The sequence below is a fragment of the Anomalospiza imberbis genome, chromosome 3 (assembly GCF_031753505.1).
Source record: "Anomalospiza imberbis isolate Cuckoo-Finch-1a 21T00152 chromosome 3, ASM3175350v1, whole genome shotgun sequence".
Classification (NCBI taxonomy): Eukaryota; Metazoa; Chordata; class Aves; order Passeriformes; family Viduidae; genus Anomalospiza; species Anomalospiza imberbis.
The window spans coordinates 66,625,460-66,651,266 of NC_089683.1; the positions used below are offsets into that span (position 1 = coordinate 66,625,460).

The following is a 25,807-nucleotide window of genomic DNA, read 5'->3' on the forward strand; positions in this document are numbered from 1 at the left end:
GTCAAAATTACAAAACCTTGATGGAAGGGATGAAATGTTTTTTACTAAATATATGCTATGCTTTATTCTGTGCACCCTACATGAGTAAAATATAATTTTTAGATATGTTACTGATTTTTTCCGATTTTTTTTTTTTTAATCTAAAATATTACCTTTTGGTAGGCTGCTCCATAAGTATAGATCTGATACTGATTCCTTAGTTAAACAGTTGATTTAAGGAAACTTTTTGATTTGTGCTGTTAAGCAATCATGATTGACAGTAGGAAGAAGATAGCTTTACTGTGGAATTGTACACAGTTTATTATCTCAACAGGGGACTTTTTTGTTGCACTTGCTTGAAGTAGATGTATTTCTAGGTAGTAGAAATGTAGTAGGTGTATTTCTATGCTTTCCCTGATATTTTATTGTACCTTTTGGAAAGATGACTATAATAATTTCAACAGTATTCATTAAGTCATTTGCAAGCCTAACACTCTCTGGGGATCACGTATTTCCATTAAGTCCTCCAAAAATCTCTCTGCAAGTGTTCGCACAACTGATCTAGCAGTAAATCAGTTCTTCCAGGGGTGAGGAGTGAAAATTGGCAATATTTGCTGCCTGTGGATATAAATCCTCACTCCCTATAACCAGCAATTTGAGCAACACTCACACCAGGTATAATTTCATTTCACCTTTTAGTGTTTCTAATCTTGTAAATCCTGTGTACATTGATGGGATCAGGACTCTGCAACCACAGCCTTGTTCCAAATATTTGCCATCCTTTTTAGATTTGTAGCATTTCTACATCAGCAAAGACGAGATACAGTTTTTAGCCTGCTTTCAGACATATAAAACTTATGGGGTTCATAAGCATTGTCCTGAGGGATACATTTGAGTGTTAAAATCATGCTAATGTGCTTGTGCTTAATTTTTTTTTTTAACAGCTAACAGTTTTCAATTTAACATAACAATCTAGCACCTTGGCCAATAAGTTTTGCTTTTATTCCTTTGTTGTTCCAAAAAGTTTTAAAACTAAATGAAGGATTTTAATCTCCTAATGATTCCACAGCTTTAAGATGACAACTTAATATAAAGAAAGTGAAATTATGCTGATATTCATTAAAAAAAAAGAAAAAGAGGTAAAGTTTTATAGAAGCCATAACATCTTGGGATATTAGAAGCAGCTGTAGTCACAGGTAGACTGATGGATAGAAATATGTGTATATATTTGCCATGAGGTGTGAAAGAACTGATCCCTCCATGATTTTTTTTACTTAAGAGTGAAAAACTACAAAAGAAACATTAGTAACACATTTTATGTTGTTTTACATTCATGCACAAAGTAGTGCTCTTCATGATCAGCATAAGTAAAATTCAGTTTATATATATATATATATGTATGTCATCCTGACTAGATTGAAGTCTTTATCTTGTTTTCTGCTTTCTAGAGAAATATTTAAAAGAAACTGTAATTCAGTTGAAAAGTTTCCTTGTTATGAAGATGAATGGTGTAAGATGTATTTCACTGACTATGTAGTAACATATGCTGATCAACCACCAAATGCCTGGTTTCTGGTTTTCAGGTGAGTTTCACAAAGCCCTTAGAACTCTTATGGGGGAATAGTATAAATACACTCTTTTTTTTCACTAACCTGCTTAAAAACTTACTTATCTGTCTGCTTTCCTTAAATTCTGACAAGTACTTGTTCTGGCTGGAATAGAGTTCATTTTCTTCTTAATTTCTTCTTCATTTTCTTCCTAGTAGCTGGTAGAGCACAGTGTACTTGGATTTAGTGTGATAACAATATGGATAACACACTCATGTTTTGGTTGTTGAGTGCATACCCCAAGCAAAGGACTTTTCAGTGTCTCACACTCTGCCAGTGAGGAGGTGCACAAAAATCTGGGAGGAAGCACAGCCAGCACAGCTGTCCTGAAGTGGCCAAAGGGATGTTCCATACCAGAGAATGTCATGTTCAGTATATAAATTGGGGGATGATTACCTTAAAGGGGGCTGATCACTGCTCAGGAACAGGGTGGGCATTGGTCAGTGGGTGGACACCAATTGTATTGAGCATCATTAATTTATTTTGGGTTCTGTTACTCTCTCTCCCTCTCCTAATCATTAAAAATATTCATACTATTAGAATATTTATTAGTATATTTTTTTCCTATTGTTAAACTGTTCTTGACACACAAGATTTATATTTTCTTTCTACCCTCAGGTAGGTTGGGTGTGGGGAGTGAGTGAGCAGCTGCATTGTACTTAATTCCTGACTGGGGTTAAACCATGTCAATATTTTTTGCTTTGTATTGCACATATCCTTTTATTTGGGAAAATAATTTTGATATAATTTAATTTTTATTTTTTAGAGAAATATTTATTGTCCCAGAAGACATGTTTATATTGACAAAGGTGTTTACCACTATCCCTTCCTGTAGACTTCATGTTCTTGATAATGACACACAGGAGGAAATGCCACATGCCTTTTTCAAAGTGGCACCTCATGTTTATGCCAAAAATAAGGTAAATGCAAGAAGTTGTTGTGAAAAGTATAATTTTAAAAATAATAACAAATGCTCAAATTCTGTTAAGATTTTTAGCTATGTCATAGTGTTCTTAAAAGCACACCCTTGTTTATTAGCAAGTTTGAACAGAGACCATCACTGATCTACTTCTGTGTTGAATATTTATTAGTCAACTTTTGATTATTCTCTCCTCTGTACTCTTTCCAGCTGCTATTTTGGGTTTGTTTTTTTTTTTTTCCTGTTCATCATGCATAACACTGAGCACAGTAAACTTTGTGCCAATGTTTAATTTGTGGTCATAAAAATTTTGCATAAGGAACTATAAGGGTATGTATTTTCTTCACATGGGTACAACACAGTAGCCTCAGTGATTCTGTCAATAATGAAATTGGCCCTTTTCACTGGATTCCTGCTCTTCCCTATTGAAGAAGTCCTCTCTTAAACCCACAGTTTTGTTACTGTTTGCTAAACTAATGGTCAATATTTTGTAATATTAAATGCGGTTGATAGCAGTGAAGAGTGATTTTTAGAGTGTTAAAACAGAATTGTGCAGGCATGCTGTATTTTTCTACTTTTTCTTACAGCATTTTTCAGTCACTGAGCTCTTGAGTTCCTCAGTAAGGATATAACCCTATGCTCTACAATTTAGCTTTCTTCCCATTTGCAAAGAGTTGATTATTGTTTCAGTGGATCTGCACGTGCTTTTAAAAGCTCTATTGATGCTTTGACAAGACATTTTGCAATTAGTAAACACAATGGTATTACTTTAATCTGTTACATTTTTTGTAACAGTATTTTGTAAAAAATAGTCAACAATGTAGTACATTAAGCAAGAAATTATTCAGTATGCCTGAATTCTTAAATGTCAGTATTATTACATAATTTTTTTTTTTTTAATACACCTACCAGTTCTGCTTTCAAACTATGACTCAGCAAATTACAACAGAAATAAAAAGGAATCCTGTCAACAGATACTGTTACTCTGCTGCAGAGACACTTCTGGAACACGTTAAAGTTCATTTCAGAATGATTGACAATGAAGATTAAATCTGCACACTAGCAATAAAGTCTGTCTTCTTTTTGCAGACTTTACAACCTAGATGGAAACTGGGTATTTGCTTAGCGTTATTTGGATTTTTCGGGTTGCATTAAATTTTTTTGTGTGTTTTTTTTTCTACTGCTGGATACAGTTGAATTTGTTTTAATTCTTGGTTGGTTTTTTTTTAAATTCTACTCTATTATTCACAAGTCTTTTGAACAGATTGTAGAAAAGGATAGAGATAAGCACTCAAGCTTCAGCTGACCTACATAGATAAGAGTGTAAGGAATCATCACTACCACCATATTTAGTCTAGAAAATAGAAATCTATTTGAGCAAGGACACTGCTCATTTATTTTTCTTGACTAGACATAGAAGGACATAAGGGATTCATCTTACTTTGCTATAAAGTTAATTTGGGTGGTATATTAAAAAACAATCCTTTCTGATTCTAGAGACAATGAATTGTAACAGGATATCTAAGTAAGTAGTGAAACCTCTTGAAAGTTATTTACAAGGGAGACATAAATTTAATGGGGTTGTTGACATCTGTTTTCGTATTTCTCAGTAGTGACTTGATCCTCCCACCAGACACAAAATTCAGTTATTGTGCTTTCTAGTTTCTTGTAGTATTCACAAAATGCTCACTCAAACAAATTTTTGGTCCGAAGTCTGAATTTTCTGAATATTTTTAGTGAAAATTAAGATTGTATAACATTAACTTTATAGATAGGTATCCAAGAGAAATTGTGAGAATTTGTTCTTCTCACGCATCCCATGCTGTCAGAAAGTAGTTGACTATCTGGCTAAATCCTTCTCTGTTTCCAGGTGTACTTGATAGGAACAGAGGGGCCTGTGACTCTGTGCTTAACTAGATGTTTAAATGAGTTCTCCTGAATGGTTACTCTGAGTGGTTGCTGTTACCTTGTGGCGATTCAAGGTTGTAAAGTGCCTTACTGCTACTGTTGCACAAATTGGAATAATGAATAATTTATTTTACTTTCATTCTAAATATTCAGTATTCATGGAGCCACAGCCCTGAATTATTGGATAATTCTGAAATCACAACCCTATTTATTATAAGGATTGTTCAACAAAGCTCTTTTTGCTGGTAAATGCTGATCTCTTTAAATGCAATTTAGAAGAGGACTGAAAGAAATAGCGCCTTTCAAAGAATTTTCATTTGGACTATTTCTTCAGTGGAACATGAAATTTTAATACTTGAAATAGGGAGTTAGTAGGACTAGTTAGAATACATGAAAAAGGGACTTAATTCTGAGTTCCCCTGCAACATTACAAGTGGCCATTTCACTCCTTATATCCCTTTTTCCTGCCCCTCCTTTCAAGTAATCACATTCACATTGCCTTCATTTTCACAAATACAAAGTAATCAAAGTTTGAATCTTTTTATGTTATATCCTGGCTCCTCATATTCCTATTCTCAGGATTCATAAAGAGCACCTAAATCTGCATCAGCCTTATTAATTGTGTGTCACATTTTTTACTATTTTTACTTGAATTTTCTAATACTAGAAATATTTTTCTTAATATATTAATAAAAATAAGATTAATATCTTGTCATTTCATGTTATATCTGCAGTGGCATTATTAAATTAGGGCAGATGTTAATTTGAAGACTGAAATAATCTTATTTCTAAATTTCCATGCAGCAAACTCATCCACTCCTACTTTCACACTGCCTAAGCATGAAGGAGCATTTTAAATCATCAAATAATGTGGTTAGAAAATGACTTTGGTTGTATCTGTCTGTAAAAACACCTGCCAGCTTTCCAGTTAGATGAAATTGAATTTAACTTGCCATGTAAATTTTTGCCAAATATAAATTGCTAAAATAAGAGATGCTCCATAAGTCAGAATAGACTGGAGTTGTAAGATTCTTGCTGATGAGGGACATCTTTTTATATTAATAAGTTAATGGACAAAAAGTGTGTTGCATGTAGTCACAGAGTGCCTTTTGAGTAGTGTTATTGCCGTGTAAAAATGACTTCTTTTCCCTTTCAGAAAGGATACACTTTTGTGGCTGAAGCACACACTGGTGACCAGCCTGTGCCAGGTGGCAAATGGAAGCTCCGCTTCATCAGCTCCCATAGTGCCCTTCCAGTTCTCTCTCGTGAGGCTGTAAATAATACCTATTCTACTCTACAATTTAAAGAGTATTACATACCCAACAGTGAGTTCCTACTGTTTAGGTAAATATTGAGAGAAGAATGAATAAATTCTGGGGTTTATATCGGTCATCCCTACCAGAAAAATGTGTTCTTTCCACTTTCTTCGAAGGGGAGAATATTGACGCAAATATCTGAATGTTATGGGCTATCAAATTAACATTTGATTAGTGAAAGTGTTATTTCAGAAATATTGCCACTACTTAATGAAGAACAGGTGTGAAGTAAACAGACTGTAACTTTAAAATCAAAATTCAGTGTTTTGCATTTCTATAAGCTCTGTCTTATCCATATGCCAATTAATGAAATTCCATAATACTTTTGGGGAATAAACATGTATTAAAACACCTTTTTTCCCAATATATCAGACCAATTTTCATCTTGAAGTGTTGGCAGAAAATTTTATATATGTTTTGTTTTGGCATGCTGATTCTTTTAGGAGAATATATTTAACAAACGTGATTTAGTTTTTATTAATCCTTTTTAATTAATTAAAGTTCATTAAAATCCATTCTGAGTTCAGAACTGACCATTCCTAAATTGCTATATTTAAGTTTTTACACAAATACCTACATATTGCACTACAACAGGCCCTGTGCATAGAGCTGATTAAATGTGTATATTTTGAAGGTTAATTCTAAAATGTTTTATCTTGATTCCTGAAAGCTTTTTCAATATTTCAAACCAATGGATTATTCTTGGGATACAAGTCTCTTAAAGAGAAGGAATCAGTTTCAATATAATCAAAGAAAGCATGTAATGGAAACAAAATAAATGCACTAAAATTTTGTAAACACTCTCGTGATGATTTTCATTCTTTCCCCCCTCCTGATGTTGCCAGTCTAAAAAAAAAAAATTATGTATTTTTAGCTTCAAATGTGCTGAAGTCAAGGTGATGGATTTTGTGTGTTTTTGTTTCTTTGCTTGTTTGTTGAGATTAGTCATAACAATTTGAATTTATGGACAAAAATCATATAATACATAAAGCAATGGGTTACAACATAACAACTATTTAACTATTTGAACAATTTGAACATAAAAATTATTTTAATTTTGTCCTCAGACTCTAATTCAACTGGTTTTTAATGCCACAGTCTTATAAGCTGACCAAAGTAGCTACTGCTATCAAAAGAGATATCCCTATCTTTTTGAAAGCAAATAATTTTTCCCTCCTCATGTACTTTAGTAATGATACAGTTTCTTAATCTGACTAAAGATATTCAACAAAAAAAGTACAGTAGGCAGTCAAATGTCTAGTTGGACATTTGATAAGGCAATGAAAAAAAAAAAAAGAAATAGCTAGACCATCCCATTTTTTAGCAGCAGCACTTGCTTTTTTTTTTTTTTGTTGATTCACTGCATTAAACTTCACTACAGGAAGCGTAGCCCATCAGATTCCAGGAAAACAGTTGATTTGTAACTCAATTTTAAGTGGTTGCTTCCAGTTCAGCACAACATTTAGGTACTTTCCTAATAAGAATGATCAGGTATAGTTAATTATATTGCTATTTTTTTTTCTTCCTCTTTAGGTATTTTGTAAAGGTCACAGCACCACATACTGCTACATTGCAGGTACAAACCTCTAATTCAGACGTGTTCATTAAACTACAAGTCCTAGATAATGAGAAGGAAATTACAAGTGTCATTGGAAAGGGCAATGCAGTCATCCCAGTTTTTAATTTCTGGAGTAATCAATCACTTCTGAGCTCCCAGTGTAAGTATTGTATGCCATATTTAATAATTTTATTCACTGCAATATATACATTCTTACAGTAACTGTAGATAATCATGGAAAATACTATTTTTCCCTGCTCTTTTCATTAACCTTTAATTTTACTGTTCAAAACCAATAAGTACAATTCAATTAGGTACATAATTCTTAGACATATTTTCAACAATGGACCCTGTAGTGCTCAGGTAATTTTTAACAAAAATTAAGTACCATCTGCCTGCCTCCATTTTACTTCTTTTATACATAATAGATTTTAGAGGCAACTGCCATGCCATCCTCTTTGATAATCTACATTTGTTTTCCTGTTTTCTATATACTTCATTTCTAAATCAAATGATTTCCATTTTATTTGTGTGATGTTTTGAATTATTCATTATACTTGTTTCAGTTTTACAATTAATTCTTCATAAGAATTGCAAGTTTGCTTAAATAAAGCAGATGTTTATAAGCCAACAAGTCTGCTACTGTACTCTCCAGCAACACTACTATACATAAGATATGTAAGATATGAAAGTCTTCAGTCCTTCTATGAAGACTTCTAAATAATAAATCTTCTGTAAATCTGAGTTTGCCTGTTTGAGCATATTGAGAACCTGAGGCAAAGAGAAATTGTTCAAATACTGGATTATTGCTTTGCTAAAGCCCAAAATAGCATTATATTTCTTCTGCTCACCTCGACTATTTTGAACTCTGGAGTTTTCAAACATGATCCTTTAGCATAATGTGCAATATGAAATTCCAATGTTTTATGGGAAAAATAATTAATTTAATAATATTTATGAAACATCTCAATTTCTGTCTCGACTGCACCTTGTTATTACCAGAAATGTAAAAAAAAAAATATTTAGTCCTATGGACACCATGCTCTTAAAATGTTTTCATCAGGTGAAAACATTAGGTTTTTAAAAGAAGTCATAGAGAACCTGTCATGATTGTCTCTGAGTTACCAAGATAATCAGTAGTTATTTTTGGTTAATGTTTTTGGGATGTGGAAGTGGACTAGTAAACTTCATGGTAGACTGGTCGAAATAGAAAGAGGAAAGTATAAAATAGCTCAGTTTAGGATCAGCATCACAGTAGTGGCAGTAAGTCGCCATGTTACTCTAAATGAAGGAGAAACTTTGTTTCGGGAGACTGTCTCCTTGCAAAGGTGATAGTTTGAAGACTGAAATAAGTTCAAAGGCACAGTCAAGTGACAGAGAACAGAAATGGATTCCAGTAAATGCTGAAAGGGAGAGGATGGGGCAAAATAACTAGAAGTGGTGTTTTTCTTTAGCCAGTCTACCAGGACACATATGTGAGAACTTTGCAAAATATCCTCAGAAATCAGACACAAACACTCTAGCTTTAATGTGCAATGATACAAATAATTTCTGCTAATTTTAAATTATTTTAATCCACTTTGAATTATTCAGTGAAATATCTGATACTTTAACCTGATTGAAAATAGGCAGGTTTTTGAATCAGGGTCTCCTTAGCAGTGGAAGGCTTAAAATCCTGTTATGATTTTAAGCTATATTTGAAGTTGAAATGAATATTCTGATGCTCATTAAGTGTGTGTGAGTATATAGAGAGTTGCCATTTGGAATGAATGACTGTGAAGCTGTTACTGTTTGTTGGGTTTTTTTACTATTATATTTTTACAATACTAGACCAACTGGCCTTAACAATGAAGTTCTTTTCCTATTAATATGCATCCTGTATATCACAAAGATACTTTGTGTAGAATCTTTCATAGTGTCCAAATTAAATGAAAATATTGTGAAATGTACTCAGTATAACCGATATGAGAGTATTGTATTACCCAATCTACTGAGTGTCTCTAGGTTCAGTAGGCGTTTGATCTATGGCATTGTAAAAGCAGGTTTCTTTGGTATTGTCAGAAGTGTTCTAATAGCCTGTACAATAACAATATAGAAACACTCAGGAATACTGATTCCAAGTTCAGGTGAAGATTCATACAACTGACACTCAATGCAACAAGATTCCTTCTGTAACTAGTGCTTTGTTCTCTAAAAAAGTATGTTTTCCTGGAATAAGAATAAACAGAAAACACTGCTATACCATTGGCACCAGTCTTGTTAGTTAAGCCTCATACAATCCCTAAATTTGACACTTATTCACTACCACACATGTTCTGTGTCTCATGGGATTGATCACTGTGTTGCCAGAAGTTCTCTTAAGTGACATTATTGTGCAACCATCACCAAGAAAACATTATCTCCCTGCCCACCCACAGCCTGTTAATTCATCTCCAGTCACAGCTGTTCTATTAATGTCTTTTACAGCTCAAAAACTACATTAAACCAACTGATTCTGAGTACATTTACCTCTTCTAAGATGTAGCAGGTGACTTGGACCTTGAACATTTGCTTGACAATAATGGACTTATATATTGACATACACATTGCAACCACTATTTGTTTTGTTGATACGAGCACAGCAGTTGCCTAAGCACAGACGGGCAAGTGAATGCTCACAATCCTTTTATTTTCCACAGTAGCAGTCTGATACAATCCTGTTAAGAAATATAAAAATACCTTTCAGGAATTTGTTTGAATATGGAAGTGAGGTAGGCAGAAGTTCCTTCTAGCCAGAACTTAGGAAAACTAAGAGTGACATAGATATATTTTTGTATGTAGTAAGAAAAAAAATTGATGTTACAGCACCCCATGGTGACCATTGCAAGAATTATTGGCTGTGTATGTATTTTGGGGTGCTTTTCCAAGTGATCTTTCCTGCAAAGGAAGCAGATTGATTGTTATGGGGGATTCCACCATTCTGAAAGGAATGATCTTCATGGCAGGATCTTCCTCTGGGAAAATCTTTATAGAATTGTTCAATACTCAGACTCTTCAGGTTTAGGGGAGGGAGAATAGGAGAATAGCAATGCATTCATGAAAACCAGTTGTAGCCTAAGGAATACAACCTCCCTTGAACTCTACCTGTCTTGCTCGGTAGAGGTAAGGTCCTGCAGAGGGCAGCGCACTTCTCCTAAAGCCCCGACAACACATCCTGGAGTGGAGCTCACCCATCTGTTGACTCGAAAGGAGTATATCTAGGTGGCTTCACTGCTTTAAAGCTACCCTTTTGTAAATTAGATCCACTGGCCCTTGCTAACAGTGCTCAAACAGGCACTGAAGATCATTCCTGACTTGAAACCTTTATGCAAATATTGCAAATGGTAACCTAAAGGCAATTTATGCAATTAGAAAATGTCTTTATTTAGACATATAAGTTATTCTTCCATCTGGAATACAAATTGTTTCTTTGAAACAGGTTTTCTTGCAGATGTATATTATTCAAGATTTGGATCTGTGGGTATTGTTTCTTATTCATCCCAATGCACTTCTATTGAGTGAAAGCCTCATGATTTTGGTTCCTTCTGGTGAAAGACCTAATAATCTAACCACTATGAACTACATCTACTCTCACCTTCACAGCATGGGATGTTAACTGATACCTAGAAAGCTCAGCAGCAGCTGAGTGAGAAACTATTCCTCAGTTACAGGCTGGCTTAGGCATACCTTTTACAAAATAACAGCCACAGAGTTGCAGCACCCTAGAAATGATTTGGAAGAAACCAAGTATTGTCTTCCTTCACATTTCTCTCACAGACCTCCTTGCCACAGGGGCAGCAAGAGGGACGGCTCTGGTGCTAAAGATTCTGAACGCAATGCAGAAGTGCAACTCAGAACTTGTGATTTGAGACTTCTTTGAGAGACCATCTCTGAAAGGTCTTATTTTGATTTCCTGACTTCTGCTTTTCTTAGGAACAAGGAAGCACTGGCTTTACGCAGAGGAAAGATGCAATAGGAAGTAATCCATGACATTTGGGTTTCATAAGAAACAATATTTCCTGGCTCCATTTGAGTGTCTAGGGGCAAACTTAACCTCTAATTGGGCATTTATTCTTTGACACACCAGCATTAAATTTTGTTGAATGTGGTGTCTAATAGTCCTGCCACCTCCTGTGAATTTCCCTGGATGTTTCATTAACATGCATGAAAGTGTGCATTTTTCCTTCAAAGTGTTACAATTATGCAGTATCATCCTTTTTTTTATACAATAAACCCTGGGAGGAGTAAAACCTCTTGTCCACAGTGAAGTCAGAATGGTATCTCTTTCCCAGAGATGGTCCAGTGTAACACAGGTTATGGTTAATGTAACACAGGTGAAACTACTTCCCCAGAGGTGTTTTTCTTTGTCCTTATTCAATTTTCTGAGATGTTCATTTTTAGAATTCCTTTTTACTTTCTCTGTAGACATGCAGGTAAAATAACACATTTCAATGGCATTAGAAATGAAAACAAATTTATATTTCCTGACTTAATATTTCTGTGCCAGGCCTTCTTTAGAACATTCTGGTTTTCACAGTTTTTCCACATAATATCTTCCTTATGTGACAATTATGTACATTGATAAAGGATAGATCACAAATAGTTTTATATCTCCTTTCAAGACTGGCTCTTTTTCAGCTCATGTTAGCTATGATCTTTGTTTCAGGTTGGCACAAAGAGATAAGGTACTTCTGTAAGGGTATGCAGTGTCAAAACTGTGACCAATGCACCTCTTCCCTTCATCCAGTTTTACACTATTTATTAAATTAGGTTAGCCACAAAGGGATCCAATCATAGGGAGCACAAGACTCTCTGTATTTTGTAATGTATAGCATGGTGCTGTGATGGTTAGTGCAGGAGAGAAGCATGGGTTTTGAGGGGAAAAATTATATGCTTTATAAACAGTAACAGCAGTCATCTATACACAGTCTTAAATTTCTCATTATTTGCTTTGAAGATATTTTTGATTTGCATGTGAAATGAAACAAGGGTAGTATTTGGAATAAGCATGATTTTAATTGGAAGCTTGTGAGTACAATCCAGTATGAGAAAATGGACTATGTTAATCTTTCTGTTACTTTTTGAGAGCATCTGTTTACCTCATACCAGTAATTCATAGAATTTCAGGACCTTTTTTTTTTGTCATCTTGCAGTAAAAAACCTCCAGAGTATTCAAAGTAGTGCAGTGAAGGAAACTGGACGATTGAAAAAAGGAAGCAGTAATTCATCAAAGGACAGCAAAACTTCTTCCAAGACAGACCTTGTACAAGAATGCTCAGTGATATTAACAGATGAATCTTCAGTCTCAGAAAGCTTTGAAAATAATGTTGGAAGCCCACAACATGTAAGAGTTTGTTAATCACTGGGATTCGGGAAGAAAAAAAAAAAGGGAAACAAACAGTGTAGGGTTATTGCTAATTCTTTTGGTACATGTGGAGAAATCTTCTATCCTGGGGTAAAAACAAGAATCCAAAATTAAGAATTTTGGTAGCTTTTGAATGAGGTGATGAAAAAAGGACAATGTACATGTATGAATGACTAAATAACTAGGGGGTTTCATATCGAGGTGATTTTCTCTATCTTTAAGTGTTCTTCATTTGGCAAATCCAATACAAGTATAGCATAACTTTCACATAAAGATCAAAAATTACCAGAAATTAAAGTTTTGATGCTTCAATATGAGCTTTCTTTGAAATATGATATTATAGAAAACCGTCTGTAATAGTTTGCGTAGAGAAACACCTATTTCCAGTCAGCTGCAAGCTTTAGTAACAGACACATAATATCTGCTACTCAGGCTAAGTTTGTCAGAGGCTAATGTCAAACCACTGTTTTTTCTTGATGCCATTTAGTATTGTCTATTTTAGAGAAATTGAGTATACTTTCTGAAAAAGTTCTTGTTTTACATCTCCACGTTTTTGTGCTGTGATTTTTTTTCTTGATAGTTGAGTTCAATTGAAACAAAATAAAGAAAACAAAAATTATTGAGAAATAAACTCCAAAGTTGTTCCTTTGACTCAGAACTGGCATTAGAATTTTGGAAAACAGTTTCTAAATACAATGATTTCCAATTCAGTTTAGACAATGTTTAAAACAGCCCATGGACCCTGTCACCTCTATCTCAAATTAAGGCATTACTGAGTGCTAGTACAAGGGCTCAAAGCCCTGTAGAAGGTCTTAAAATCAGAGACAAAAGTCTTTGTTTTAGTACATGGCATACATAGGGAAGTTACATGGAAACCTTACAGGAATGTAGCTCCTTATTGTGTAGCCCACTTTAGTTTTACTTGATAAACACATGAGTAATTGTTTCCTTTCACAGGAATTAAAATAAGATCTGTGGAATTAACATTAATTTTTTAAGCTTCTTGTGAATGTTGTTATGTGCAAGCTTGTAAATTAATTATGTATTTTATTTGCTGAATTCAATAGCTGGCACTTTACTAACCTGCAGGACTTGAATGCTTGCTGCAATTGTTATTACTTCAGCATGTTGCATTTTCTTTCATAGTCTCACCAGTATTCAGTAGAGGCATTGGTGTTGCATGATAGTTGGCCACTTACTGAGAGTGAGTCTTTGCTTGTTCAGGAACTGAAAGAAATGCAGAAAAATGAAATTAAAGGTAGGTTGATCTAAGTACATGTTTAGTCAAATGTATCATGTTACTGATTTAAAAAATATTGCTCCGAGCAATTTTTTTTCACTGTTTGAGTGAAATAACTAGGCAACAAAACATTTTGTTTCATAGTTCTTAGAAATGAAGTTTGATTGCATGAATCTACATCTTCAGTTCACAATATATAAGGAAATCAGAATACACTGCAAGACTCAGGTTCTTAGGGCTCAGCTTTAAGTAGAGATCTGGAACAGAAACATGGCTGCTGATAATTTAAGAAAATGCACTGAAGAAGAAGGGGGGGAAAGGCCTGCTTTGGGAAATGTATTCCTTCTGTACTGTTAGGAGATGAATTTAGGAAGAGAAAAGACTAGGATTGCTCCCAAGTGCAGTATGTATGTCTAATCTACATAGAAGGGGACAAGAAGAAGAGAAATTACAAAAGGTTTTTGATTTTTTACAGATTATTGTAGCATTTCTTCTTAAGGGACAGTAAAAACCAATCCCAAGACATATTAAAAAAAACTTAGAATCTTAGTCAGTAGTCTGTAAATTAGATAAATGTCTCATATTTTCTTCTTCCTCTATCAGCAAGCTTGACAAAAATTATTTAGATCTTTATTATGTTCAAGTTTATCCCTCCGGACCCAAGAGCCTGACAGATGCAAGGCGCTGCCACTGCACATTCCCAGGTCCAACTGTTTGTGAGGCTGAAGATGTAATCCCACCAAGCACGTGCACATAGACACGCTTACACATGATGTATATGTGTAAGTATGTGTGTGTATACACAAATACACACACACACACATTGCCAGCTACTGAGATCTCAGACAGACACTCGAAGCACAAACACAAACAGCACCAACTGCCTTATCTTGCTTTTCCCTCTTGGACTGGAAAGAATGGAAGTTCCTTGGATAGACTGTATATTTCTAAAATGGTGGATCCTTCCACCAGCTGCACTTAGACACCTAATGTGCCCAGTAGCTTTCCTCTGCATCCCCTACAAGCTCTGAGGCTGCAGCCCTACTCCACCTGCTGGTGCAGAATATCACATACACACACCCACAGCCGATTCTCCTGTGTTCTCATCCCTACGTTTCTGCAGAACCTAAAATATTACTTCCCATCATTCAGTAGATTTTCTGTATCATTAATATTAAAGTTCTATAACTCAATTTTTAAAATAAGTGATAAGAAATTATTTGCTTCCTCATATACATATACTTGCTAATATTCAAAAAAAATTATTTAGGATGGTTTGGGTGTTATTTACTGGTGGTATGTCTCAGTTTTTATTCTATTTAATCGTTTCTTTTTAAATGTCTGGTCAAGTCTTTTTTTCAGTAATTCCTAGTACTCTGGACTGAACTTAGATTCAGTAGCAGTAATTGCTGATAGATATTTTTTAATTTCTTGGATTTGGGATGTGTGCAATATTTGAAACTTTTTTCATTATTTCTTCAGTTATTATTACACAACTTTAAAAATATGTATCTTCTTGATTTACTGCAGTCTGTAGACAATTTTAGTAGCATTTGAGGAGTTATGTCAGCTTACAGGCTTGTACACAGCTCTTTTAGTGATTTCACCTGCTTGAATTTTGTTGGGTTCTTCACAATATCATCTTTTCTTCCTAGATGACTGCATTCATTCTCTTCATTTTCCCTGTTAGACTGCTTCTCACAATCTGTTACATCTAACAATTCTGACAAATCTGTTCCATCCTCTTAAGCTTCTGAGTTGGCAACATAGTGACAGCTTGCACTTGACAATATCCTTTTATACAGCTTCACCTTGGTCTGTAAAACTGCAGGTCAAAGGAGGTCACTTATTCTCTTAAGTTTCTTCGCTAGTTCTTAGCTCACATCACTGAACATTGTCAGTGTCATGAGTGTTATGTTGAATTCAAGGTAGCAGTACTCCAGTTCATAGCTCCCCTTCTCCATGCTAATTGATGCTCATTTGCAGTCAAACATACTTAAGCTACAGTCAGTGATAACAAGCACTTTTTTTCTTGGGATTATTTTAAAATGGTGCAAATATAATACTTTTTAAATTGTGTAATTTTTGTGCCCTCTCATAAATGCTGCCTTTCAAAGTAACCAAATCTATTTCACAGTTTTTATTAACTGAGTGTTTCTGTTTATACAAGGATACCAAACAGATTGCCTAGGCCACCAACAGAGTTTAAACACAACTTATATAAAAAAGTTTAAAGTAAATATTCATTTAATACTTAATGCCTATTTTTTTGTACCCCTATTAACAGCAATATTTATCAGAAGTGCTTACTGTAGTTAAGTATTTTTGGGGAAAGCTCAAACTTTTATTCCTTTTTCTGATTGTGACCTAGTCTTAAATCAGTTTGAAAACTGACCTTTGCCATTTAAAATTGCTGACACAAGTTGTCAGACACAAAATTAATATAATAGTAATACTGGTATGTAACCAAAAAGGTATTGTTTCACCACGTGATTTTTAAGAATGCTGCAGTGAGCCAGGTTAAAAATTTATGTGAAAAGTTTTCTCCAAGTATCTCTTTTTCATGTAAGCCAACACTGCCATCTAGAGTTAATTTTGTATTAAAGCTAATTTATCATGTCAAAAGCATATTTCAACTTTGTATTAAGATCTACTAAAATATTTTAAACTAGTCTCCCTTTAAATTAAGACCCATGCTATTATAGTCTTGATATTCACCAATATTATAAATACTTATTTAGAACTTTTTTGAAGAAAGTAAATTCTCTGATATACAGATGCTGTGATAATTTTGTATTTCTTGATGTTTGCACTTGTAAAAAGAACTATGTTAGCGAAAGCTATTTTGTGAATAATATTTAGGTCGTATTTATTATATATGAAATCCCATTAAATGTTTCATTAAAGAGCCCACTGCACAAACAAAGCATTAAAAAGGCATTAGTACGCAGAAATCAGCAAGTTCCATGTAGTTTATTTATACTTCATTTATGTCTTCATTCTTTCCTCTCTTTTTCCTACTTTTTTTTTTTTTTTTTTTTTTTGCCTCTTTCTTCTGAGATCTGAGAACTGTTGTGGAAAAGACTTTTAAAAATGTAAGCTCAATATTCTTGTGCAAAAGGGGAACAATTAGCAGGCAATCTTGCAACTGCTAGTACCATTTTCAGTTGCTTGACTGTGTGAACAAAATCATTTTAAGGTTCATTTTGTATATAAGATTTTCGGCTATTATGTTTTTTGGTTCTTTGGTTTTATTTTTCTTGTAGTAAGATCATCAGTTTTATTGTGCAACTGTCACAACCCCAAGCAGAATCATCACTGTGTTCTGAATGCTGACTGCAGCACGTATTTTACATATTGCCTTAAATTAACTTAGGAGTGTAAGCTGTTGATGAGGACTGTCTATGCAACTGGGAAGGCAGAAGAAGATAGAGTGCCCAGCCCGGGTAGTAGAGGTAGGTTTGAAAAGGCAGGACAGGCAATATGCTTTGGAATATTCCTTTTTATTCTCCAGAGCAGTGAAAGTTTCTCCCACAGGTTTTATTTTCCCACAGGAGAACTTGCTGGCTCATGGCAAGGAGAATATTCCATGGGATGTTTAAGAGGATGTTCAGATCCCTCTCTCTCTCTCTCTCTTTCCCTTTCCCAGCTTGCCTGTCAGTAGTGATTAATCACTTGCCTGGTGTTCAGTGAACAAATAGTTCACAGAGGGTACATGATGGTGCAGATCTCTAAGCCACACCTTAACCCCACACTACTACTGCAACCAGATTATTGGTTTGCTTCTATCCTGGTGTATTTTTTCTTAACTTTAGTATCTGGGTGAGCCCAACTTTGGAAAGACTTTTGACATTGCCATCTGTCAAGAATCCTTCTGAGGGTCCAGTCAAAGAAGGAAAAGCAACATCTGAACTTCTCAGTCTTTTCTTAATGAAATCTGGAAGTCCCTCATGGGGCAACTAACAGTCATTACTACCAACTACTGGGTAATCCCACTAAATGCTCAGAGCCTATTTCAGATAGCAGTAGCATGATGTCTTCTCAAAGAAAGCTTCAAAAGACTCCTCTGTATTATACCTATGAATAAGATAGATTCTCTGTAAATTAAATTGCATAAATCAGGAGTAGCTGTCTATCTTGCCTAAGCTGAGTTTCAGCTAGGAATCATTTGGTGCAATTGTTTAACTTGTCATAGACAGGATATCAGACTGGATGATCACTTTGGTCCCATTTGGCATTAGACTAAATGAATTTTTGTATAAATAATTGAAAAGCAGTAGAGAAGCTAATTTTAAAGTTGCTGTCAGCTGTGTGTCATCACTGTCAGCCTGTGTGATGACCAAGCTTTTCTTGGTGCCACACAAATATAAAAACTGCCACTGAGATTTTGTGATGATTGATGCACAAGCTGTGAGCTGGAATGGCCTTTTACTTTCTCTATCATCTGCCTGCCTTTCTTATCATATCTCATTCAAAGCATTTGCCTAGCTTTACCCTTAGAAAAGCCCCAAGCTGCTGTTCACATCTCCCTTTGAATCAGAGTGGGCAGCATGCCAAAATGCTGTCATTGCCCCCTCCAGGCATTTCTGGAGGTGGATCCCTAAATTGGGGATACTGCTTGCTCTGCTGAGGAATTGGGAAGGGCAGGGAGAACCTGGACAGTGCAGTACATGGGAGAGCTTGGAGATCTCAACTTAATTTTGCACTAAGCCTTCATATCTGGAGTAAAGTGTTCTAGCCCTCATTCTAGCCCCTGTCATTTCTTATGCTTTCTTATTCTTTACTAACTTATCAGGGTATGCTATAAGTTCAGAGCATCAAAATGTTGTAATTCAGAGTCACAAAATATTTCTAGAAACCAGACAAAACTTGTAGTATCCCATTACATAGAAAGTCTTTGGGATCATTTAGCTAACTACACTGAATGTCTTTGAGTGTTTGTATAAACAACAAATAATTTATCTCTAAAAATTAATTATGCCTTGAATAATGCATGTACACCAGCCTGATTTATGGTGCTAGTATGTAATGATAATATGAAATTGAAGGGAGAGCCATTTATGTAATAATTTTATAACTTTTAATTGTGTCATCACTGTTTTATATTTGCATTTCCTGTGGAGTTTTTTTAGTATATTCAATATTTGTGGAGACCACTTTAATTTTTTGCTTTCATTCATTAATATAGCAGCACTGAACCTATTTAAGCTTTACACTTTGGTGTAAAATGTCACTGGACAAGAATAATACCATTTATAGGCAAACACTTGTACGATATATATGTAATACACTTATATACCATATATATTTGTATGTGGAGCTATAGGTGAGTTATAAATATGTTTCTATATCATTAACATTTACAACTTTATGTATCCATATAACCTCAGCCATGACAATGCAGATCTCATCCAAAGCACATTAATTGTGCAGTACAGTGATTTGTCCTCAGTGGAAAGAAATTGGAAAAGCACTAAGTGAAAGATATCTACTTTAAAATAATTAGGTGAAAGACATATTATTATAATCAGACTGTGAAACAGTCACTCATATCAACATTTTCTAAGAGAAATCCCCTGTTTTACCATATTGGCTAAATCTAGGTTTTCAGCATTTCTCTCAATGTTTCAGGCAGTAGAAAGGTGGAAGGAAATGGAGATTTAAGACCCAAGTTTTTAATCTTTCTCATAGTGTTTTGGATTCATCCCTCATTGTTTAAACTGACACATTGTTTTTGCTATTAAAGTTATATGCTCTTACATGCTTTATTTACTAATTTATTTTAAAAACAATATGACATGGAAGAAGTCTTCTTACAGCTCTCACCAGCTAAGACACTGCAAAATACCTGTTGCAAATGTCAATTCTCAGTATCATTAATTCAAACATATAGTATACATATGTACTGATAATATAGTTAATTTAAAATTTTCTCACGTAGTTCTGACAATGCCAATTTTTCATTTCTTAAATATTCATTGAGTCTCAAACATGTTTCTTTGCTTTAACATCCTTGCATTTTTATGGGGTGTATCTACATTCTCTGCACTAGACAGTCTTAGGATGTGAGATAATGAGGACATTGGCTTTACCTGTTTTGAGCTTCTTACTTTCCTGGTGCATAACAAACACTGACAGAGATTGTATGAGATGGAGGAAGAGAAGTAAGAGTCAGGCTGTGATTCTGTGCATTGCAGTCTTTATGCTGACCCATACACAAAGCAGCAATGCTGGCAGGCACCATGGAAAACTCTCAATTAAGGACTGGCTAAAGTGTTATTTAGGACAGATTAGGCTGTCACAACGTGTTCACCTTGTAAGTATGTTTTTTAAAGTTGTTTGGTCCTCATACTCTTTCTTGGTACTACTTGAAAGTGTCAACTAATTAACTGGCTTTCCTTTGTCTCTCTGTATGGCTGTTTTGTGCTGTTATTCCACCCTGGGTTTTATATGGAGAACTGTATTTATGGATAACTATGACATTCTCTAAATCAAAATGCATTATAACTACATTTGAGTAACACACAGGAGACAGTATGAGAAGCACAGCTTTCCCCTAATTCTCACTTCTTTCCAAGTAAAAAAGATTGCAAATATTCCTAAATCAACCAGAAGATCAAAAGATAAAGCATTTGAGAAGATAGAAAAAGAGAAGTTCTGGAAAGAAAGTCCATCACTTGAATCTCAGGTGAGAACAAAACCAAAGCCTTGATTTATTGAATATGCCATCCTTGCACTGAATATAGAGATATTCTCAGGTCTGCAAATCAGTACTGCTATAACTTCTAATGTCCCTTGTATTTCTCTATACCCTGCTTTGCCACCTTTTTGAGCTTAGTGCTTGAGAAATGTTGAATTAAAAAATTTGAATGTAAAAGATGTGCATCCTGGATTTAGAGACACAATTTGCTACTTTCTTTATTTATGTATAAAGGAAAAACTGGTGGTTCCTTTTTTTGGTGTAGTTTCTCTCTCTGCTGAAGGCTTACTAAATTCCAAGAATTCACCATATTTGTGTCCTATTAATCCCTCATTGTAGTGGCTTCCATGGGTTCCTAGGGAGATGAAATAGGTCATTCCACTGTAGTCAGTTCCTGTCTCATGTATCACAATTGTCATTAGCATGTAGACATACAGTGGCAGAAAAATTGGTGTGTACTTGCTTACTTGGAAGTTCTTATCCCCTGGGGTGGGTCATCTGAGTGTTCTGGGGCTGTCTGAAAAGCTATTGCCAGCATTTATGCCTTAAAAGGAATAATTGACATTATTGGTTGCAAACGGATTAATGGAAAGCAATGAAGGAACTGACAGCTTCTTGTTTAATGGCATTGCTTTTGCTGGGAATTTTGCTGCCTCATGGTGTGTAGTTGAAGCAAAGAACCATAGAGGTTTTCATTAAGAAATCTCTACTGATTTTTTTAGTTGAGTAACCTTGCTGCACAGCAGACTTCCCTATGATTCATATCCACACCTAATTATACAGAGCTCTGGAACCGTGCCTTACACTAGAGGTGCTGGGATGATGGTTCTTGGGAGTCCACACTAGAACAGATACAAGTTTTGAGATGGAGCCCTCACAGAAAGAAGATGTCCACCTTTAGTCTCAAACAAGAGCTGAACTGCTAACCCTAGTTCTAAGTCTTAGGCTTAAAGCTTCTTCAGATGATATGTTTTCCTGAAACATATGCAGTACTCTATCTCACTTCTTGGTCAGGCATCAGAATAGTGTACTAGACTTCAGGCCCTACTTACCCTGTGGTTCTGGAGAAGCCACGCATTAAGGGGTTTTAGAGATTGGGAAGTGCTTGGGAAAGAACCTTATAAGACAGAGCAAGGTTTATTTTTATACAAAAATCCCAGTTGAATATAATAGGGCTTCTAGTGAAGAAGCTTGTGGGAGGAGAGGAGAGAAAACAATTGCATGAAAAATCACACAAAGCACTCTTGTTCAGACAAACTGTTCAGAAGAACTGGGAGTGTGGAACATGCTGCATGGGGGTGGGGGAAAACATGTAAACAAAACACCTCAAAGAGCTTCTAGGCATTGCAAAGTAATCTTTCTTTCTTTTGGCAGCCTGTGTTTGTGTCATAATGCATATCAAAGTCTGTCATTGTACAATGTATATCAGTCAGAAAAATTACCAGTATACAAAAACATAAGTTCACCCTAAAGAGTGATAATAGATGTATACAAGTGACTACACTATGTTTATGATAATTTCAGCCAGGAGATTCGAACGCACCCTACTGGATTTTACGCATAGTTAGCGACCAGAAAGAGGCAGACTTTCTGGAGATGAAAATGGACACCCGGCGAGTAGATGAGATCAGAGCCATGAAAGAAGCATGGGAGTCTGCGGAGCCAGGGAGAGCTGTCAAGGTAATATCAGAGTGCTATCTCTGCAGTAATGTTTATTCACAAATTCCAGAAGTTGTTGTAATGGTAGAGCAGTTGCCACAACAGAAACCTGTCTTCATAGGGCTGATCACTTCACTCCTCTGGAAGACAGGAAATTTTACAGTTTAAAGAATTAAAAGTGATTATGTGCTTGAATTCTGGGTAAGAATCCAGATCATCTAGATCAGGCTTCTGTAGATCACTGAGACTTTAGATTCTACTTTACAAAACATAGAAAAATTTCTCCTTAGAAAGCCCGCTGCCTCTACACATTTGCAAAGCTGCTACTTGTGACAAGTTTAATGTTTAGCATGAACAGATTCTATCGAGAAATACACTGCTATAAACATGCCAAAAATTATTTCTCCTGAAGAACTGGCACCTGGTCATATCAGTACCCAAATTGTCCCTTGCAGGTTTCCCAAGAGCCTGTAACACACAGTCAGTATGAATTCACAGTTTTGGAGAAGCAATACTGATCTAGTTGCCAGGTACATCTGGGTGCTTTTGACATGACATATGCTTGAGATGGAAAAATAATATGTGTTCTTTCTAGCAAAGCAAAAAGTGCAGTGCTGATTCAGAATTGGAAGCATCGTTACCAAAGAAAAATAAAAGAACAAAGTGCAGTCTTCAAACTCACCTGACAGTCATTCCCAATACCATTGTCCATTAAGGGATGTTCAGCCAGAATCCCTAGCTTAGAAATTTGGGGTTTTTAATATTATCTTTCAGAAATGAACCTCAGACATGAGCCTTTCCAGTTACACTCTCAGATTTTCTCAGTTTTTTCAGTGTGTTCAAAGCTCAAAACTTTTCCTGACACTACTCTATTAAATTCTGAACTAGGGAGAAATGCTGCTCTGCAGCTTTGATTAGTTGTGCTGAGACTGAAAATGCAAGTACAGCCTCGTAAAGGTCAGCTAGAAATGAATACCCTTTGATGTGTGAAGACTCTTCAGAATCTGGTTCTATCACCATTAGCTTTCTAATCAGAAAATCAACTGAATTGCAACTACAGGGTTCCACTTTTGAAGGCCCTTAGGGCTTTTTTTAGTGACTTTTTTTAAACAACTGTCGTTGAAAAAATTGCAGCCACAACAGAATATGCTAAAATAAGGTCCAAATTGGGGATATGCTATTCAGATTAGGAAACTTTTCCTCTCCTTTCTTCTTGACAACCCTGGCCCAATGTCTGCCTATTCCAGGGGTCACAGACCCTCTGACTCTGGAAATTGAGTGCCTGACTCCAGGCTGACCAAAAGCCAAAGGGTTTCTCTGTCCGTTCTGGCAATGACAGCCCTTAAGAGAATTCCAAGTGAGTCAAAGTCACCTTCTGAAAAGACAGAAGTGCTGATGTCTGGTTTTGGCAGTGAAGGTAATTGAGTCTGAAAGGGTTTGCATCCAAAGGTCCCATTTTTCAAGAGGAAGTCTAAATCATAGGCTATAGGAGTTCCTATGAGGTGCATTAGCCATACATGCAGCTATACAGCTTTTGTTTTATTTTTAATCCCAATACTATTGTCAACTGCCCAGAGATCAGTGATTTCCCAGCATTTCATTGGACAGTGATCTTTAGTGTAAGTGTACAATATCTCATGACTGATTCAGTGGGGCCATGGCATCTTTTCTGATGCACCAGGCAGACTTGCACACTACACCCTGATGTTAGGTCTTATTGAAGACTTATAGAATCCTACTTTTGAAAATTCTTTGAGATTTAAAATATGCAGTAAAAGTTTTGTTATCTGGATTATAAAACTTTGATTTGTAGGCTTTTCAGGAACGTGTGCGTTTTATTAATAAGTATGCTGTGAGAGATTCAGAGGAACCCATAGCTGGGGCTGAGACTGCCAACTTAACACCTAGTTCAGGAGAAGCAGGTAAGAGTACAACTTTGTCTTCTGTTTAGCATGTTTCACTCCTTAGGAAATACTTCTGCATTAAATACCGGTAGTAGATGGATAGATCAGCCCTGATAAGGTGTCCAAATGTGCGATGGCAGGCTTGCTCTCTATCCCCTCTTTATTTCAGTTGTTTCAGTGCTCTGTTTCCAGACATAGATACAGCCTCACAGCTCTTGGAGGCTGCCAAGTTACCCTTAAGCAAACTACAGGTAGCCCTTCTGTAGTAGAATTCTAACCCTAAATTAATCTGAAATTTTTGGAAGTTTAGTGGAAAATACCTTCTCCCTCAATTCCAAGTACCAGTTCATTAGTGTAGAAATGCTAAAAAAGTGTTTAGCAGCTAAAATAGCATGTCAGTAAGAGACTAATACACCTAAAGTGCATGTTCATGGAAACTGTTCATGGAGGGTGGTCTGGAAGAGAGGTGTCAAAAAGTGCATACTGAGTAGCATCAGTTTCCTGGAAGCTTCCATTAGTGCTGTCTAATTTAATTTAGTGATTACAACTTCTATGGATTCTTCATATGTATTCCCTGCCAATTTCTGTACTCTGATGAAAGGTTGAACTGGGTGCAAGACTTCAAGCTGTTTGTTGGTTTTTTGTTTGGTTGGTTTTGTTTTGTTTTTTTTTTTTGTGATTACGCTGAGATCAGGCCATCACAGAAAGGAAAGAATACTTCCTGGTCTGATTGTGACAATATCTGGTCATGACCCTTGCATGGAACTAGAATCTGTGACCAGTACTTAACTATAGATCAGTATTTTTCCATCCCAGTAAGTAATCTTCACAGGAAAGATTCAGATATTAAAGTAGAATTAATCCTCACCTAATGCTTTTAACACAGCATTCGTTACTTGAAACAATATTGTTTCCTCGAAGTTACTGGCTAAAGGACTTCAAAATTAATGGTTTTCCACAAAGAGCTTTTTTCTAAACTAAGCATTTAGAATCTAATATAATGTCTTAGGAAGTAAAGAGTGACACCCCAATGACTTTAAGCTGTTGTGGTTCTATTTCACAGAGTGCAGCATTTGGCAATGATGAGATTGAACTTTTCTGTAACATGCAGTATTTTTGTATTCTGGAGAATACTGTTCTGTGAATAAGGCACTTCCAAAGATCCAAGTCACCCTTTGAGACCAGCAGAGAAGGCTGATATATTTGTCTATATATAGACAGTAAATATATAAACAGTAATCATTTTAATGCTCAGAAACCTCTTCCTATTTCTCATGAGAAAAGTCCAGTAATATTTTTAACATAATTCAACTGGTTACTGCTATAAGTAAGGTAGTAAAAGAGTTTTTATAAAAGAAAACTAGTGCAGTTTTCATTAAATCTCATCAAATTTCACAAGTTTTTTCAGCACATCGGGACAAATTGAAAGAAGGAAGCATTGAAATAATGACAAAGCAGCTCAGCCCATTGCCATAATTAATGGTGTCATTGTACTGCAAGAATGCTACAATAAAACATAGCATGGTTATTATCCATGTGGTTAAAGAAATAGTCTAAGATTTCAGAAAAGCATTTTTAGTATGTCACAGTTTTTCTTTAAACTGGTATTTCTTAAATTATATCTTATCCCTGAA

General features: G+C 35.4%; 1 protein-coding gene across 1 annotated transcript in view; it reads left to right on the top strand.

The window, feature by feature from the left end:
• ADGB (androglobin) overlaps positions 1-25,807 on the top strand; it is an 85,612-nt gene that overhangs the window by 55,951 nt on the left and 3,854 nt on the right. Inside the window, exons 23-31 of the mRNA XM_068184889.1 lie at positions 1,428-1,562; positions 2,353-2,506; positions 5,570-5,757; positions 7,263-7,447; positions 12,459-12,649; positions 13,817-13,928; positions 20,489-20,598; positions 22,135-22,290; positions 24,083-24,191. Coding sequence (XP_068040990.1) covers positions 1,428-1,562; positions 2,353-2,506; positions 5,570-5,757; positions 7,263-7,447; positions 12,459-12,649; positions 13,817-13,928; positions 20,489-20,598; positions 22,135-22,290; positions 24,083-24,191 — 1,340 coding nt within the window. The remainder of the gene's footprint in view (positions 1-1,427; positions 1,563-2,352; positions 2,507-5,569; positions 5,758-7,262; positions 7,448-12,458; positions 12,650-13,816; positions 13,929-20,488; positions 20,599-22,134; positions 22,291-24,082; positions 24,192-25,807) is intronic.